This window comes from Pavona decussata, unplaced genomic scaffold (assembly GCF_977016875.1).
Source record: "Pavona decussata unplaced genomic scaffold, jaPavDecu1.1 SCAFFOLD_34, whole genome shotgun sequence".
NCBI classification, from domain to species: domain Eukaryota; kingdom Metazoa; phylum Cnidaria; class Anthozoa; order Scleractinia; family Agariciidae; genus Pavona; species Pavona decussata.
The window spans coordinates 1,310,455-1,331,158 of NW_028145457.1; the positions used below are offsets into that span (position 1 = coordinate 1,310,455).

General features: G+C 38.8%; 1 protein-coding gene across 1 annotated transcript in view; it reads left to right on the top strand.

The window, feature by feature from the left end:
• The first annotated feature begins 6,186 nt into the window (after positions 1–6,186).
• The window catches only part of LOC146484383 (uncharacterized), a 29,973-nt gene continuing 15,455 nt past the window's right edge, over positions 6,187–20,704 (top strand). The window contains exons 1-3 of the mRNA XM_085104837.1: positions 6,187–6,311; positions 12,827–14,055; positions 15,575–15,651. Coding sequence (XP_084960963.1) covers positions 12,852–14,055; positions 15,575–15,651 — 1,281 coding nt within the window. The 5' untranslated portion in view covers positions 6,187–6,311; positions 12,827–12,851. The remainder of the gene's footprint in view (positions 6,312–12,826; positions 14,056–15,574; positions 15,652–20,704) is intronic.

Here is a 20,704-nt window from a genome sequence, read left to right on the forward strand (position 1 = left end):
TTTGAAATTGGTTCGGCAATCGAATATAATCGAAACTGCATACAGACAAGCAAATCGATGAATATTAAAGTCGCCCGAACAGCTATTTCTCCTCGACTTATTTACTCTAGTTTTGGTTGGTGGCGAGAAGACTTGCCTTGGTGGCGAGTTGGCTGGTTGCGAGGTCGTTCCGTGGTGGCGAGTTGGTTGGTGGCGAAACTCCCTGGTGGCGAGGTGATCGTAACTTAAGTTGCGTAAAATTATTGAGGGGCCGTAGCCAGGATGAAACATAGTTAAACTTTAAGAAAGCGATCGCTGGTTGAAATATTTAAAAACTACGAGCTTCCGACTGCCCGAACTGCAGTTTTCGACGGGTAAAATGAGTGGTGAATTATTTACCCGTCGAAGACTGCAGCCAGAGATCGCTTTCTTAAATTTTAATTAAGTTGTGCAGTAAGTGCGAGGATCTTTCTCTAATACTTGATCATTCATCCGCAGGTCAAATATATGTTTCATGTATTTACATTTATTTAATCGACATCCAGTTTAAAAGGTATCCGGTAGTTTCGCTACAAAGTCGTTTCGCTATACCGTTAAGTATAAAAATGTGATTATTTCCCGTTCTTAAAGTGAGTTCGGGTGAAAAATTATCTTAGTTGTTTCTACGTTCCACAGTGGTTGCATGAAAAGTAAATTGAGTTCAAACGCTAGAAAATATGTCAATTTTAAAACGTAGCGAATCGACTGAACTGCAGTGTAGCGAAACGACTTTGTAGTAACATGTCAGAAATGACCTTTGATATCAAAATACAAAACATGCGACAGTTGCATTGTTTAGTCTATCATGATAATTTTTGTTTCCGGCGGTGTGACGTAACCTTTTGTGTTTCGTCCAATCAGCGCCAACGTCCAAAATTCGGACGTTCGACACAAACTTCTGAAAGGTTTTGTGTCAGGCCTTCCTTTCCTCTTCTCCCCCTTCCCCTCCCCCTCCCCCTCCCCTTCCCCCCTCCCCTTAGGAAGGCCTGATACTCAGGCTAGTGAAAGGTACGTCAGTCACGCTGTCAACACTTCAGAATTACTATTGTCTAGTTGCTGGTGCAACGGGCCTTTTGAATGCGAGACGAGAAGCTGTTACAGTCTAGCCTGCGTCGCAGACAGTCTATACAATCCCTGATATGGTCCGGACTATATCGAGTTCTCTATAGGTCTTGAGTGACAAGTCCGGCTGCAACGCAGGCTATTACAGTCCCGCTATTTTTTCGCTTCCCCTCATCCACTCAACTAACCCCCACTCCCGCTCCCCTCGGTAGTTTAGACACTCTCCCCAGATCGCACTCGCTTTTAAAAATTAAGATGGCGGCAGTTCCATCGAAGCGTACCAGTCTCGAGAATCCCACGGAAAAATAGGGTGACTGTGAACAGTCTAGGATGAGTGGGTTCCCTCCTTCGTGACATGAGCACCAATAATAGATTTTGATTGGGTCGCTTTTGATGAAGACAATCAGAATAATAAATCCCTACCAGACGAGGACAGACGAAGAAAAAAAAAAAGATACCCGACCGAAACCTAGACACGGCAGCCCTGTGGGCATCCCGCGTAAAGACCGTTATTTTCCGCCTTCGACGTCACGTGACGGGAAACCTTAAGAGTGCCTGACTGTAACTTTCGAGAATCGCTGGCCAAGCTTGAAAAATCGAAACTCCTGATAATTTGCCTGAAGTTTACTTTTGGGGAACTATCTTCGAAAATATTATTTAAATGTTCTGGAAATTTTTAGTTTTCGAGAATTTTGGAGAGAACGAAATAACGGGTTTTGCCTCATTAATTATGCAAAAATCTCACTCAAAATTAGCCAAGTTCAATACGCTTGTGTTGAAACAGTACGCAACGCTAGAAAGCGAGGTCGGTTTTGAATAAGAGCATAACTCACCTACTTTCTATCAATGGGATCTATGTAAACTTTTGTAGAACTTTGGAGGGTTTTATGGCTCTTTGAAAAATTGACATTTTGAGGACTTCGCGATGAGGCGAAAATTGAGTAAGTTTGAAGGTTTAAAATGCATCTTGGTATGTCAGGTATCGACTCGAGAGGAACATTGTGATAAAGCTTGGGTCTTCGTCTTTAATAATACGAAATAAAAAATTTGGGCAATCAATGCACGCGCTGACGAAAACCAAAGTTAGCGAGGCTTCGTTAACAAATTTGCATAATTCGCAACTGTTGAGAAAATGCTATGTTGTGGCGACTCGGTGAAAACATTGACCCAGGCTATCTTCAAATGGTTATTTTACCCACATTGCATTTGTCTGTTTCTCTTTCTTGTTTTAATAAGGTGTTAGAAAAGGTCTGGCAAAAAATGCGTGATCGGAAAAGAAAATATTCGTCAAATTCTGGTGGGAAATTTGCATAATGCAAATCTTCCAATAAATCTTTCTGCAAAGGAATCTGATTGGGAGGGTTTCGTTAAGAGACCATTTGACCGAAACACCCCACATAAAAGGAGTCAAAACAACGTTTAATAATTCGATTTTAACCAATTATTGTCGAATCTTAACCTTTAAATTAATAGTGCCAAAGTGATACTCGCTATTGCGTTATCTGCGTCACGTCAGTAGCTGTCGATAAGTCTTAGAATATAATGCCCACAAACCAACTTGTGCTGCGAAATTGCCAATTACGACAACTAGAAAAAAGACCTTTATTTACTGGCATATGAGTGGTTTTGATAAAAATAAAACGTTCACATGACACTTGAATCACGTTTAAAAGATACATGCTTGTCAAATGAGATGCGAAAGTTGGTCAAAGTGAATATTTTTAATTAAATCAAGTTTGTTTACTGGAATGCATGCTTTTTCAAATAGCTAGTCCAACCTTCTTCAGTGGCCTTCCAAATAATGATCACCCAGAATTGGGTCAGTCAAAAAAGCTCTCAATTCGTGTTGTTTGATACTGTACCTTCGCAAGTGACTGAAAAACAATGTCAGCTGGCACGCCATATTTTAACGTAATTACTGGTATGAAATGACACGTGTACATGCACGGATACACGCTTCAAAAAACCTGTGTGCTAATTTCCGTTTAACAAAATAATAACCTACCTACAGTCCACATTGGCTGTAGGGCATGCATTTATCTTTGTCGAATGTCAACAACAGAAACACGGGTATCTCAGTGACACTGTATACACGCAATGTCTACTGCATACATTAGAGGTAGCCGAAGCTCTATGACCTTTGTTTGACCTTTATATTTTGATGTCACGATGAGTGTTACGCAATGGCGTAAATTATAAGGGTTTGTATGGGAATTTACGAATGTGTTTTGGAGTCGAAAGTAAAGGGCATGAATTGAACAAAAATTGCTTACCTTGTCTCCTTGCTCTCTTGCCAGTGTTTGTGCGCCATATTTTGGCCATTTTAGTACGATTCCAATGGGTTTTTAAAGGTTTGCTGAAAATTTTCCTCTCTCTATACGATATCCCACTATAGATATATATCCCCAAAATTGTGGTCACTTTGGTAGCAATAGTATTCTTTGAAATAAATTGCAACGTTAACAACGCGGTCATTATAAAACACGAGTCGCAGACGAAGAACTGCGGACCACGGGGTGGGGATAAAGTTCGTATTAGGTTAGGAGGACTTTGGACTACGGACTATGGACTGACTGCACGCCCTACAGTTTACATTGGCTGTAGGGCATGCATTTATCTTTGTCGAATGTCAACAACAGAAACACGGGTATCTCAGTGACACTGTATACACGAAATGTCTACTGCATACATGTCTATGTACGACATCTAGATGATTGCGCACGTGGGCTCATTGGCTGATCACGATCATGATCATCAAACATCCTTTTGCGAATTTAATCACGCCAGTTTTCACCATATCGAACCCTGAGATGAATGCTTAAAACTAAAATGACGGCTCTCTTCAGCGCGTATTTAAAATCCAGCTGTTTCGCTGAGATAAAGGAAGATTTTATGTTTGCACTGTCGATCCTCACTATTTTATTCCAAGTCCTTGTTTTGTTTCTAAAAAAAAAAAAAAACAATAAAGGGACAAAAACAACTACCGAAACTTGATTTGATACATATTAAACTTACTGAGAATGAATACAAGAAAAATATGATTTTCAGACTTCAGTTCTCCTTTAAACCCAGTCCGTAGTCCGTAGTCCGTAGTCCGTAGTCCGAAGTCCTCCCCTTACTTTAGTTTCTCTTTTATACCCAGTCCGTGGTCCGCAGTCCTTTGTCTGCAACTCAGAATTTGTACTGACCTCATTGTTGACGTTGCAACGAAAACTATTGCTACTGAAGTGACCAACCTTTTGGGGACATATATAGCAGGATATAGAGCAAGGAAAATGTTCAACAAACCTTTAAATACCCACTGGAATCGTACTAAAATGGCCAAAATATGGCGCACAAACACTGGCAAGAGATCAAGGAGACAAGGTAAGCAATTCTTGTTCAATCTATGTCCTTTATTTTCGACTCCAAAACACGTTCCTAAATTCCCATACAAACCGTAACGATTTACGCCATTGCGTAACACTCATCGTGACATCAAAATATAAAGGTCAAACAAAGGTCATAGAGCTTCGGCTACCTCTGATGTATGCAGTAGACATTGCGTGTATACAGTGTCACTGAGATACCCGTGTTTCTGTTGTTGACATTCGACAAAGATAAATGCATGCCCTACAGCCAATGTGGACTGTAGGTAGGTTATTATTTTGTTAAACGGAAATTAGCACACAGGTTTTTTGAAGCGTGTATCCGTGCATGTGTGATATTTCATACCAGTAATTACGTTAAAATATGGCGTGCCAGCTGACATTGTTTTTCAGTCACTTGCGAAGGTACAGTATCAAACAACACGAATTGAGAGCTTTTTTGACTGACCCAATTCTGGGTGATCATTATTTGGAAGGCCACTGAAGAAGGTTGGACTAGCTATTTGAAAAAGCATGCATTCCAGTAAACAAACTTGATTTAATTAAAAATATTCACTTTGACCAACTTTCGCATCTCATTTGACAAGCATGTATCTTTTAAACGTGATTCAAGTGTCATGTGAACGTTTTATTTTTATCAAAACCACTCATATGCCAGTAAATAAAGGTCTTTTTTCTAGTTGTCGTAATTGGCAATTTCGCAGCACAAGTTGGTTTGTGGGCATTATATTCTAAGACTTATCGACAGCTACTGACGTGACGCAGATAACGCAATAGCGAGTATCACTTTGGCACTATTAATTTAAAGGTTAAGATTCGACAATAATTGGTTAAAATCGAATTATTAAACGTTGTTTTGACTCCTTTTATGTGGGGTGTTTCGGTCAAATGGTCTCTTAACGAAACCTTCCCAATCAGATTCCTTTGCAGAAAGATTTATTGGAAGATTTGCATTATGCAAATTTCCCACCAGAATTTGACGAATATTTTCTTTTCCGATCACGCATTTTTTGCCAGACCTTTTCTAACACCTTATTAAAACAAGAAAGAGAAACAGACAAATGCAATGTGGGTAAAATAACCATTTGAAGATAGCCTGGGTCAATGTTTTCACCGAGTCGCCACAACATAGCATTTTCTCAACAGTTGCGAATTATGCAAATTTGTTAACGAAGCCTCGCTAACTTTGGTTTTCGTCAGCGCGTGCATTGATTGCCCAGATTTTTTATTTCGTATTATTAAAGACGAAGACCCAAGCCTTATCACAAAGTTCCTCTCGAGTCGATACCTGACATACCAAGATGCATTTTAAACCTTCAAACTTACTCAATTTTCGCCTCATCGCGAAGTCCTCAAAATGTCAATTTTTCAAAGAGCCATAAAACCCTCCAAAGTTCTACAAAAGTTTACATAGGTCCCATTGATAGAAAGTAGGTGAGTTATGCTCTTATTCAAAACCGACCTCGCTTTCTAGCGTTGCGTACTGTTTCAACACAAGCGTATTGAACTTGGCTAATTTTGAGTGAGATTTTTGCATAATTAATGAGGCAAAACCCGTTATTTCGTTCTCTCCAAAATTCTCGAAAACTAAAAATTTCCAGAACATTCAAATAATATTTTCGAAGATAGTTCCCCAAAAGTAAACTTCAGGCAAATTATCAAGAGTTTCGATTTTTCAAGCTTGGCCAGCGATTCTCGAAAGTTACAGTCAGGCACTCTTAACATATCCGCCAGGGTCTGGGTCGTTTCCAGACACTTCGAGGAACGAGGAGCTTATAATTGCTTTCAGCAACAGGTTTTCGTTGAATTCACAGGACTCTTGACCAGTGCCGCTCTTTGGATTTGGAATACAGGCTGTTCATGGTACCTTTGCATCTCTTGCCGATTAGATCAGGTTATTTCGCTCGGAAATATGTTATTGAAGCTTTCCATTCCTTTGTAATGGAAATTAACTTATTGAATGTTTTCTGAAACGAAAGTGGCTTGTTTCGGTTTGGTTCGAATTCAGTACAGTCTTAAGCTTATTTCATTACAGTTGAACCAGTCTCTGTAGAGATTATTGTGGAGAGTATTAAAAGTCCAATTATGTAGTGCATTGGAGTAACAGATATCTGTGGGCCACCGTTGAATGCTTCCCTTTTGGTACATTCTGACCTTACTCTGCTTACTGCATCCGTAGTACAGTGGCAAGCCACTGAACGACATAGAAGCAAGGTTTGCAGCCCTTGGCAAGAACCAAAAACAAACAAACAAGTGGAACATTCAACTTTCGGTTGTCATCCATGACTTGCAAAATTCTGTGCTTACGTTCTCTAATGTTTCTCAGCAGTTAGTCAAGTATCTTCTATTCCTCTGTTGTTAACGTTGGTGAAATTTAATACTCATTACAGGTTGTTCTGTCTATTGTTTTTTGTTGATGCCATCAATAAGTTGTTTGTAAGGTGCACATTTCAGCCACAAACATAAATGCATCAGTCAATTGAAATCCTAGCCCTTCAATCCCCAGGGCATTGCAGGGATTTATTCATTTAGCATAACAGAAGCTGGGAATTAACCATTTTGTAACAATGCTTTTGTTTGGGGGGGGGGGGGGTGCTCTAAATTTAATAGCTATGTCTGACATACATGTACCCAGGCTTCTAAGTGGTAAATTCACAGCTGCAAAGCATGACCAAAGAGTGGATCAAAGCCAGGATTTGTGACAGTCCTCTCAAGGCTATGTGTTATCATTTAGTTCATTGTGGCTTTTCTCTAAGTAATGGTTCCCATTTTTATGTAAAAATTATTGAAGTTAAATTAAGGTCAAAATAGTTCCAAATTTCTTGATATTATTTTTATAGACCAATCATCTTTGTCTGTTCTTCTTGTTTTCCATCTTTCCCAGGTCTATGTACACCTGTATAGGCAAATCTATTACCAAAAGGAGCTAGATGTGCTCTTCCAGGAGTTCCTGAAGAACTCCCTGACACCCCATGTGCAGTGTCATAGAAATAGGTTTTAAAGGTGAATGGTCTTAAAAGGGCAAGCTCATTGAATACTCCCTGTGACTTGCTTAATGTTGAAACCCAACTGCAACCTATGTAATGTGATAAATATTATTTTCTATTAGTTATCAAGTTGTAAGTAAAATATTACAGTTATCAAATCTAAGAATACTTTTCATTCCCTGACAATTAAGTTGTAGAAAATTGAGCTAGTGAAATCAATGCATTTACTGTTATCCAAAACAATATAATACACTGGCCATGTTTTTGCAATGCTGGTTGTCTCGCTTAACATTCCTGAAGGTGTTTTGTTTACTGAGTCAATTAAGCGTAAACATCATAGGTTTTTTCATGAGTAACTGAAGCTGTTATGTTAGGGTACCATTTTGTTCCCTGATGCCCATTTCCCGAGACGCCTTAGCTCTTTCTAATTGCAGCTGCGTAGACGACGGAGGGTACAATCTATGCCTTAATTTTTACTTGTAATACATTTAGGCTAGCTCTTAAGAGCGGCTTTCCACAAATATCGACCAAACTCAACTTTTGGTGGCAAAAGTCAAAAAATCGATTTAGCTCATATTGTGCTCATAGGTAGGCCTTAGTAAGAAACAAATCAGGCTGTAGTTAGTTTTTCCAAATACGGCTTCCTTACGCGTAAACAAGCGAAAAATGATTTTCAGTTCAGTTGAGTTCAAAATTTTCTTACGGTCGGGTGGAATTTTTCTTAACTTTGGCCGGCTGCATATCAATCCACAGCCAGTCACGGATCATGAAATAACATCTATTGCTTTTCTAGGTCTTCATCTTCTGTTCTACAGAAAAACATTCAAAACCTAGGTTACTTTTATGCCCAAAACAGATTTAGAACAACATGCTATAAATGCAAATTTTTAACAACCAAATTTTCGAACTGAAATACCGGCAATTTTACCCATGGGCGATAACTTAGATTATCGTAAAATGACTTTCTATGGCTTCACTGTGTACTTATCAATCATAACATTAAAACAAAACTTTGGGTAAATTATTTTAAGTGACCCGCAGGGCCTCGAATTTATCACCTACCCTGTCGAAAATCTGGCATTCGCATTGTAAACAATGGCGTGACATAGCCGGTGACCGCGAACCACGAAAGCCAAAAGAGAATCACAAACGTGCGTCAATTTGACTCACAAAGGTATGGAAACTAAGCTGATACCTTAATGAAAAATCCAACATAAGTTTTGGCCATCTTCTTCATCTATTCCCGTTCGATACAAGCATATAAGTGTGTCGACGACGAGGTTTTCAGTATTTCATGATCATTTCATGCATGTTTTAACAAGAATTTAGCAGCGAATTCTTCATTAACCCGCACTGGGGTTATTTCTGTACTCTTACCTTCTGAGTAACAAAATAGTCCAGTTTACGAATTAATTTGTTCTTTTTTTTTTTAATAAACAACTCGCAAGCTACACTGTTGCGTGACAACCATGAACTGGAAGTGTCACCATAAAGATTTATATGTTTACGCAATGTCTCAATGTATGTTTCAGTGGGGATACGGATGATTTTAAGGGACTAGTTTTGTAACTAATGTCCGTTTGCTTCCATACTTTGGCACGCAGAATAAATACTCAGAAACAGGCACATTATATTCGAAGACCAACAAAGCATAACATCACCATTTAAATGCTGTCAAATTTGGTCGGTACGTTTATTGTTAATAAGTCCCACACCTGATAGAGAGGAAAGGACTTCTTTCTGGAGAGAAGCGAAAAAGAACTTAAACAGAACATTGTGTCAACAATATTAAGTCACGAAGTAGCAATAAGGACATGCTACGGCTTCTACATTTGGTATTTCTGTGTCTACCTTCTCTCCTATTTATCCAGGAATACCGTAAACTGCCGCGGCTTATAAGCCCAGGGGCCCGTTTCTTGAAAGTCCCGGTAACTTACCGGGCCCAATATGTTTCTCAACAGCTAAGCCCAAATCGTCATTGTCTTGATGTTTTCTGGCGTTGAAAACATGGCCCTCGTTCCCCTCATGTTGAAAACCATAACATGACTTGTGCTGGTCAATATTCTTTGTACAGGACACACTCAGGACAGCAGAGGTACTATCTCGCTGGACCTTGTTCTGCCTCTGCGAGTAAACAAACATGGCCCACTAACTATCGACTTAAACGAACAGCAAACTTCCATGCTCGCCGTTTTGTTTACAGTTCCTGACTGTTTCTCTGGTGTAATAATAATTCAATTTATTCATAGGCCAAAACTGCAACGTTCAAAAATCTAATTAGTTAATTTCGTTCATCTTCACACAAAGAATATTTCAGGATCAAAAAGCGCAGCAAAATAACATTAACATGAGTATTGACCACTATCTTGGTTTCATTAAATTTGTAACGGTTTTAATTTTATTGTTATTACTTTTTCCCTTAGCAACGTTCAGAATTCTGTCTTGTTTTTGTTGTTGTTGTTGTCGTTGTGTGTGCGTGTTCTTTCTTTTGCAAATCTATAATTCAAAAACGGGGATGGACCCTTTATGCTATTTCTCTTCCTTTTCTTTATTTACAGAGATCTCAAAAACGCGCTCGTGATCAACGGACGAGTAAAACAATCAGTACTTCTCACGTATATTTCATGCAAACGATGCAGTTTAACATTACAGTCGAAATTTTTAATCAGATTAATGTAGTTCAAATCTGCTGCGTTTAACCTATGTCTAGTTTAATTTATCCATGGCAGTGATAAAGAAAGAGGCAAAGAAATTTTCCAATTATTTGTTTTAACACAATAATACTCAGCCACAGAGCGAACGGATACTCTGGAATTTCCATCTATAAAAAGCAGCCGCAATATATGTTGGTCAGTAACTCTACCGAACTTTCGATCCAAAGATTTTTCTACTGCGAATGAAAAATGCTTCCTTTTAAAAATGTCGCTTCATTTTTTTCTAATAAGAAAAACTATTTGTACCCGTGACAGAATGTCACGCCATCTTTTTTGCGCTTCGATCGCCAAATCTCAAGAAAATGCTGATAAATCTGAAGCCTAGCGGGTCATTTATTTTCATTTTCGCGGAGCTTTGTTTTTATATTATGATAAATAGGTATGCAGTGAAGCCATAGAAAGTCATTATAGGGAAATCTAAGTTAGCCATATGGCATGGCGTTTTGGTTGCCCTCACCTTTATTGGGCCAAAATATTTTTAACAGATTATAATTTTATATGAAGTATGAATTGGTTATTTTAATAAAAGCGGCTTTGGGGCTTTCCCTCAGCCATTTTACTCCAAATGTTTTGTGTGAGAGTAAGATCATTGTGCCCAATAAACGAGCTCAGTCTATACAGCACTCACTAGTTAAGTTTATAGGAGAAGCCCAGAGGGAAAAACATAAATTGATTATCTGCTATAAACGTCGCAAAGGCACCTTTTTTTAAGAGTAAAACAAACTCATTCAAACGTGTAAATTCCATTATTCCTTAATGTATGTATGTTAATTAGCACTACTAACAAAGCTTTAAAGTAAAAATTCTATTGAGTTTTGTACATGCTAACAAGGCTAGTTAGGCTAATAATCACGAAATTAAAAGAACAATTTATTGGCCGTCATTTATGGAACTGGTCTACGCCTTGATGTGCAATCCTTTTAATTCATCTTTTTAGTAACGTTGTATATTGATTGATTATTGCTTATAACGTTTCAAATGTAAATATTTTAGATACGAAACAATTTCAAAGTTTAAACCACAATTGTTGTTTTTTTTATTTTGAATGTCCTTATACTGTGCACTACTAGCTAGCAAGCTAAATACTCAGAGACCATATGAACGTGTCGGTTCTCCCCCTTTATGCCTGTGCTTGGGATTGTTTCTCTTATCTCATTACAGTAAAACTAATGTTAAGTAATATAAAGTCAATTAACACGCCCTCCGTTCTTTGACATCATTTATTCTCGCTCACGCTTAGTGATTTCTCCGCACTGCAAACTGTCGCCGATTACTAAATTTCAAAAACTCAATTAAGACGAAAAAAGATTAAATTAAAAAAAGGCGTCCACTGGTAATTTGACGTTTTAAAGAATAAACACCGCTTAAATTGAGAAAAGTTGAATAGACATAGGAGCATCCTAAATGTTTCAATGAAAAGAAAGTTCCATAACCCTGTCTTTATTTATTTTAGTGTGTTTATAACCAGCTGTAGGGATGGAAATTTAAAGGCATGTAGAAAGGCTATTTTAGTGCTCGTATAAGTATTTTTTTTAACAATTGTAAAGGAACAATACTTGGAATACATCTGAATTTAAGAGGGGTTCCTGAATGTAGCATTTTTAAGCAGTAATAACTGGGGACATAGTTTTCTTACCTTTTCCCCACAAATCCCAGCAAAACAATGTCGTCCATGTATTCCAGAATCGTCTGCCCGGTACTCCACATGAACAACATTAAGTCATTAAGATTTCAAGTAGCCAAGTGCATCAGTTATAGAACCAGAACAGCCAACCGCTATCTATGGCATTCTTGTCGCACAAATCTTAAGCAATTTACAATCCTTTATTACCAATGTCCCAAAATCTGGAACTCTCTCCCGATATCAATTACTTCTTCAAATAGATTTTTCACCTTTAAGGAAAAAATGTTGGGAGTTTTTATTTGTAAAATCATGAATTGACCAAGCCACACTTACGCGGCATGAACAGCCGAGGTGGCCTCTCTTATTAGCCTGGTGGTTTCTTAATGTCTCCTCCCCACTACCTTGACTTGTAATTTGAATGTTTTCTTCTACTGAGGACAATAATTGATGATGATGATAATGATGATGAATATAATGATGATGAAAATTGTCTTGGATTACCTTTTATTGGAAATCTCCAGGGGCTAGATTCACGAGGCCGGCCCTCGCATGTTAAGTTATATCCTAAGTATTGTTTCTAAACAATTTTTATTATTGTCTACTCTATTGTTATATCAACAAAAGGCTTATGATAACCAAAAAAATACTTAGGGCACATCTTCACTTAGGAGGGCTTCGTGAATCCAGCTCTTGCAGGACACATTGAAGAATTTTTATGTTCAGGGAATCAAATGTGTTGAATACAGTCTTGGGACACAACTGAAGTAACTCGATCAAGTGACTGCATCAGAAATGCTCTCGCTGTCACAGACTGCATTTGCATTTTAATTTTGAATTTAAGACACTGTTTGGCAGATAAGCTTTATGTGCACAACCTTAAAGACTCAAAAGAGGAAAATGAGAAAACTTATTTTATTTTATGAACCGTACGCGGTCTTTTGGTTATTTTCATGAATGGTTTTAATTTTTAAACGTTACTCAACATAGGGCTGAAAATGTGAAACATGACTAATGTTACTGGTGAGAGTTTTTATTTAATTAATTATTTTCTAGGAGTGAAGATACTCTGCATTTTTAAATGGCAACCAGTTCAGGGGAATGTCGTGAATACGGCGGACCTCAGCCATCGTCAAAGTTAGAAGTTCTTATCCTTGCATCTGAATGGGGATCTAGTAAAGGGGGACTGTCCACCATCAACAGAGAGTTGGCCATCAATTTAGCGAGGCATCAGGAATTTCATGTCACTTTCTTTGTTCCACAATTGAATGAAGAGGACAAGAGAGCAGCTCATAATCACAAAGTTGATCTCCTTAAAGCAGACAGGCTTCCGGGAATGAATGAACTGTATTGGCTAAGCTTTCCACCAGATGATTTACCCGTTCATGTTGTTGTTGGTCATGGAGTAAAGCTTGGTCCCCAAGCACAAGTCATAAGGAAGTCCCACAGGTGTAAATGGGTTCATGTAGTACATACCGCCCCAGAAGAACTCGGAATGCATAAGAAATATGCCAATGCTATTTCAACTGGTGAAAAAAAGCATGAAACCGAGGTAGAACTTTGCCAAAGGGCCGACTTTGTCGTGACCATTGGACCAAAGTTGAATGAGAAGTTTTGTTCCTATCTTGACTATCTTGGCTCGTGTAAGAAGGATCAAATTGTCAGTTTTACGCCTGGTATTTTCAAGGAGTTTTCCGAAGTTGCTCAGGTTCCTGATAGGGAAGGAAAATTCCAAGTACTTCTTGTTGGCCGCGGGGAGGCCGAAGATTTCTCATTGAAAGGATTTGACATCGCAGCCAAAGCTGTCACTTCACTAAATAACACTCACCTTATCTTCGTTGGTGCACCGGAAGGGAAACAACAGGAAGTAGCAAGTTATTTCGTCGAGTGTGGCATTTCTGTCAATGACTTAACTGTCAGGACCTTTTTAGAAAGTCGGGAAGATATGAAAAAGGTGCTCTGTGAAGCGGATCTTGCCGTCATGCCTTCAAGAACAGAAGGTTTTGGGCTTGCAGGACTTGAAGCGTTATCGGCTGGCCTACCTATCCTTGTGAGTCGCAACTCAGGATTTGGACAAGCTCTAAAAGGAATACCATTTGGTGGCTCTGTATTGATTGGTTCAGACAAGTGGGAAGTATGGGCTGAAGGTATCAAGAATGTTAGGGACAAAAGCCGAAAGGTGCGACTAAAAGAGTCTAAAGAACTAAGAGAGAAGTACGAGGAGGAGTACAGCTGGGAGAAACAAAGTAAAGTGCTTATTTCAACGATGCACACCATTTACCAGGGTACGTTGATTATGATGATTATCATCATCATCATCATCATCATCATTATTAATTATTATTATTATATTATGGTCTAATTATCTTATGCTGCTCTAATTTGAACAGAAATTTATTTTTCAAAACGAGATGCTGTCACAGGTTAAACATTTCCAGTCAAACGCGTGTGTCTTGGGGTTTGTACTCGGAATTTTTGCTGGATGATTTTCTGGCATAATTTAAGCTTTGTTGTTAATTATTTTTTAATGCGTCGAACTTTTCTAAGTCAATTTTTTGTGAGTTGGAACTTGTAAATAGCTTGGAATATGTTAATCAAGAGTTAAAAATTATTGATAATAAGCCATTTGCAGCAGCCAGTCACGTTCTTAACTCGTATCCCGGGCTATGTTTGTAGAAGAAGGAATAAAATATCGTACATAGCTTTTTTTTTTCCTGAACAGCTGACTTGACTTGCGTAGCAGTCACTAAATCTTGTCCACTGTCTAATAAACTGTTCATAACTTTTCACAGGAGAAGAATGAAAAAAATAGAGAGCGAAATAATTCTGCAAACCGCTTTCCTCTGAGAAAAGGGGAGAGTGCCGGATGGAACACCACTGCGCATGTACGCTAGCTGAATGGTAGCCAAGAAAAAAGCGTCAAAATAAAAGCCTCTCTCTAGGGTCATGTTATTAACTTTCCTCGCTCGTTTCCAGGCTACCACAACTGGAAAAAAATTACGTCTATTCTAGCCACGACATTAAAATCTCATTGACAAGTGTGCTTTTATTTTAAACTTCATAAGGCGCCAAACAGGAGATTTTCAACTGATTTGTATGAGAAAAGTTTGGAGCGTCCTGGTCACGTGACCAATGACTTCACCACGGTAGCTTTGCTATGGAAGACACTTCCTTTAAATATATCAAACACATGCAAATTTATGTTGCAATACCGCGCCTCTAACACACGAAGGTATGCCTTTCGACCTAGTCGCCCAGATTTTCGGTTTTTGTGTCTTGTGTGCATAGCCCCCTTGGATGCAAGACCGTTGATGGCCCCTTCTATATACTTGACACCAATTTCTTGCTGACTATATTGATTATTTTTCGAATTGACAGTTGTCTGTTTTTGCAATGACTTCAAACGCGTTTTGGGTGTGGTCACATGACTGATGACGTCATCACGCTAAATTTGATATGAGTGATATTTTATGGCAAGTTTTATTTCATGTTTTGTAAAAGTTATTTAATTAGCATCTGCTTTTTTTCAGGTGCAAAGGATTCTGGGAAGGTTCTTATTATTTAACATTAAATAAAAAACTGAAGGGCTAGAATTGTAAAATGCCGACACAGCAAAAAATTGAGAAGGAATAAGAATAAAGCTGGACCCCAACCCCGCCAATAATGATGATGTACCATGCAATACTGCAACCCCAACCATCCTTCCAAGGCCCTTTGGTGGTCCTATTAGCCGGGTTATGTATTCAGGCCATGTAAATTAAGGCCTGCTCTTATTTAGCTTACCCTGCTTAATTCTCTTATCAGGTTCTTCTTTAAAATGTCACAGCAGAGCACAGCAAAGTACATCTCACCAAGATCACGACTCAACTGAGCACGATCCAGGTATTGTATAATAATATTCTGTACAATAATTTGTGAAAAATTCCCTTCCTACAACTGCGATATTGTAGGATATTAGTACTTCCGACATTAGGGTAGCTACTAATTAACAATTAGATGGTGAGCTCGAGGTTTCTATCGGCTTGCCCCGAGCCAACTATCAAAGGCAATAGAAACCGAGAGCGAGCCGTCTAATTGTTTTAGCATACCTCAGTGATCGATCTATCAAGCCAAAAAATATTTTTATTTCATAAATTTTGATACATTTGTGCAATGATGCATGTTAAATCCCGCGCGCTCTGACAAACTGGCGCATTTGCAAAGTTCATTCATCAAAGTTCATTCATCAATTAAAACAAAGCTACACACTGATCTCGCCATACATTGCGCAGTCTCAGAAACTTGCAAACCGTGGAAGAAAAAATGATTTTAAGCTCAAACTAAGCTTAATTTCAAAATCCTTTTCATTTTCAAATTCTGGAAAAGAGTTGACAAACATTTTGCCGTCTGCTTCGTCGGTGTTGTCGTTTACGCCGCCTTGGTGGTTTTTTGTTGTCAAAACCGCCCCTGGAAACTCTTTGCAGCTCAAAATATCGTCTACCCTGAGGTGTTTGGCGGATTATAAACATCTTTGGAGTGAGACTGCGTTGGTTTTGTTTTCCTCTCCTCCTGAAATACAGGTATGTGTAAAACCACGTGGTTTGCTGTAATTGTTTAGGATCTTTTGTATCTGCATTTCCCAGTTGACTACTTTCAAAAAACTTTTGCAATTGCTCGCTTGTGATGGGAGTTTTATGAACAACTGGACGAACTTTTCCCTCTTTCATCAGATTTTTACAGACTGCATTTAGCACATCATTTGCTTCAGTTCTTAAATTTATAATCACCGATGATAGACCCCGGCTTGTTAATAGGTGCTTGCTTCAAACATAGTTAGTAGAACTGTGCTTCAAATATCTATCAATGGCCGCTCGCATGGCTTTAAGTGAAGAAACTTTAAACGGTTCACCATTTGTTTGTCTCACTGACACATAAAACCTCTGCAAACACCTGTTTAATGCGGCTTTGGTTTGTTGTTCAATGGGTGTTGTAATTTCTTTTTGGGTTGAAAACCAGTCTAAAGCAAATCAAGAACTGCAATTGTTACTTTTCTTTGACCACTTCGTTTTGTTTACTTACGAACTTAAATTTGTTGGTTTTAAATAAAGCATTTTATTTCGGAAATTGTTCGGCACTTACCTTTAAAAATCTTTATTCAATACTTTGTAGCTTTCTTTTTTTTTTTTCTGGAATCTCACTTTGCAAAACGTTTTGTGCGTCTTCTTCACAAACTTCACGAAAACGCGAAGGGGAAGCCATTTTCAACAGCTCCAGGTGCCGTCTATCGATCGATAGACGGCACCTGTGTAGCCAATCAGATTGCGCGTTTACGTGATAGTTGGTCACTGAGGTATGCTAATAGCAGATACATAGAGCTTTTATTTCAACTGGTGGTGAGATTGTAAAGAAAATCTTTCTTCTGGTCAACTCAGGTAATTTTTTTGTACAAGTTTACCTTATAGCAAAAATTATCGGATTCATACTTTTTTTTTCAGATATTTTTTTTGCGTGTGTATGAAATTTTTATTCATAAGGCGGTTACCCAACGAAATATTGGGATCTCACTATCTACACTAAAACAAAGAAGAGTATGACTTTGTTGATTGTCAACTCAGGGATGGGTTCGGACACTGAGTGTAACTATGATATCAATTTTGACAGAAAACTAGCTGAATATATAAACCACTCCTCTAAGTCAGCGCGTGGAGATCAGGCCCTTAGAAGGGTTTCTTCATTCCGATCATTTGCACCTGACAATTAGACCCGTTTCAAACGTTCATCTTCTGCTGTGTCGAATTTAATAAGTGGAGTTCCTCAGAACTTTGGTAAAACTGCAGCTGTTGATTCATTCCTCGTATTTAAACGTGAACTATGCGGACATTTGACCTCTATGCCATATTTAATACTTTTGCATGAAAATCAATGCTCACACATCATAATGTGTGCCGGCTATCTTTTGACAAGGCAGAAATTCGGTGCCGCACGTTAGTCCGGCCAATGCGACATAACCATGAACCAGTGGAACTTGCGGCACAAGATCGACAACCGATTCAAACTCTTAACCGTCGGCCGTGTCGAAATCAATTAAACAATTTCGACACAGCAGTAGTGCTTCGTTTGAACCGGGCCTTAGCAACATGTTCATGCACCCTATTAGGGAGTGAGTTTCCATACAGAAAGTAACAACCAGACTACACTGCGCCCAGAGATCCCTGTCTGTTATTGTCAACTACCAAATTTTATTCCACAGAAATGGCACTGAAGCTCACATTTCTAGTTGAAAGCTCACAAATTTTACCTTTAAAACGAGAGGTTGGAATGGAAAGTTCACGATAAAAATACCATAAAAGCAACCGGTTTGTTAATAAATTAAAACAAGAAGCCTAAGGGGAAGGGGAGTGGGGGTTTCTTCACGGATGGACACTATCCGTTTTAGGATATTTGCCCCATCAACCCTGTCTCATGATAGCGTCTCCCCGCGGATGAACTCTTCCACTTCCCGTTTATTCACTGATTAGCCTATTCATAAATAATTACAAGATAGCTGAGAGGAAATACATTTGTAAAATATGTCTTAACGTGGCTCATAACGGTTTCCAGCATTTTCCCCTCAGTTGCAATTTGATTTATCTTTACTACTACTCTTTATCAGCGGATACCACAATAATTATGTCAAACAAATCTACATCTACATTTAATTAAGTCAGTAAAGTCGAGAGACATCACACCAATTTATACCCTAACATTGATAAACAAGTTATAGTCATTGTTGTGACTTGATAGATAACATTAACAATATAACCTTTCAAAAACAGCTCTCATTTTAGGTTTGGGTAAATACAGTCCATCCACCATTAACGACCACCCAAAATGCCAAGCCTAGGAGGTTGCTTAGCGGGGCTGGGGCCCGTTTCTCAAAAGTCCCGGTAACTTACCGGTCCCGATAAGTTTATTTTTGAATGTTGTTTCGCCGATTACACACTGATTGCAGACATGGTACTTGGCCAATGTTTTCATAGAATTATAAAATTTTAAAATTTAGTATTCAAAGCTAACAGCAAAGCAACTTATCGGGCCCGATAAGTTACCGGGACTTCCGAGAAACGGACCCCTGGTCGCTTAGAAGAAGTCAGACCACAGGTGGTCTAATTTTCAGTCCGGTTGGTCTGTGCTAATGTCAGGTCTACAAATGCATATTTAACTCGGAGCTAACCTCGGCACAATATCGTTTTAGATGTCGTAGAAAAGATTTTTAACATTTCAAGTGACGACTCATAAGCTGAAAACAAACCATTTCCTGCATGATTGCCGAACTGAGAGCACTATGCCGTATTATCTACTCAATATGGCTTATGAGGTAGGTTTGATGATGAAGAAGAACATCTTAACACAGACAACTTGGCTGTGCCAAGTCCAGTTCTATATTCAGTGTGCTGTATATTAATAAGAATTCTGAATTAAAAAAAGTACAATTTATATGAATATTAGCCTCTCACGGATCATATAAGCTTTAATTCTGCATATTTAATTGATAGTTTAAGCCTAAAACTCACCTTACCAAACATAGTAAGACAGTTCATTGCTTTCAACAACATGTCTCAACGTTTATGGCTTGCATCTTCAAAGATATTTCATTTACGAATAAGCACCCGTCGTGAGATCGGGCCTTCTATCAAGTGGTCGCTTATAAGAGGTTAAAACAACATATAATTAAAAAGCAGCAGCCTAACTCAAGTGGTGGCAGTAGCCTACGAAAGGTGGTCATTTCCAAAACTATGGTGATTTAACCGGGAAATTTTGGTCTCAATTACGAGAGGTGATCACACAGGGAGGTTAGACTGTATACCGGTAGCTCAAAAACTAGCTAGGTGATTTTGTTTTTTAAATTGTAATCAACCTGCTGTCGAGACGCAACTTTTTGCAACGAAAAACTTTTAAGGAAGGGGGTCTGAGCCACGTTACGTTTCGAACGTAACTCTGAACCTCTCCTTACAATATCTTTTTTTTTATTATTAAACTTTGAAAAAGCTTGCTTCTTGGCATGCTGATTACGATTTGATAATAAAAAAAAGGGTGGTCTCCGTGCTCATTTTAGCCTGCGAGCAAGCTCTCTTGGGGGTGGGGGGCGGGAGGGGGAAAGAGGAGAGAGCTTGCAACAATGTCTCAGGAATTTTCATTTCTGCGTTGAATTTTTCGACGCAAAATGCTGATTGGTGGATATTGAATTTGGTGCTTACGTCATTGCTCTTCGCCGGTGTCGTGTTGACAACACAAAAATGGTGGCGGAGTTTTTATTTGTGAAGGTTGCAAGAATTTCTCTAAATAACTTAGCTTTTTTAGGGCAACGTTTTTTAGAAGCGCAATGATTTCCTTTTGATCTGGCACTCTCACGTCTGCTTTGCTACTCGTTCACAACATCACAAATTTCACACGAGTTGAGTGTTCCAATAAAACCACATTGTCGATATTGAGAATTGCGTTCTCGTTCTCGGAGATCCAGCTGCAAAATTGAGATCCTTCCGATTTCCTTGCACTGCTTTTTTTTTCCTGGCCGGACTGTGTCCAGTTTTCGTCATTTTTTAGGTCCAGTAGTTTTGTGGCGTTGACACTGCAGTCGGCAAGATTCGCTTGACCCTTGGGACGACATTTGTGACCTCGACCTTTTAGTCAATCGGCTTTTGGTGTACTCACAATTAAGTAAAATCCTTCAATTAATTTTCTGATTTTTGTGCCACTTCGTAGGCATACTCGATCAGAGAAACTATAGTTTTTGTCAGCAAGGATTCCCGTCAGGGAGCCGCGGGGAGTATTGGGGGCGGCATTCAAATTCCTGAGACATCGTTGCAAGCTCTCTCCTCTTTCCCCCTCCCGCCTCCCACCCCCAAGAGAGCTTGCTCGCAGGCTATGCTCATTTTTGAATTAAGATTACTTGAAGCTAAACTAAGTGCTGTTTTT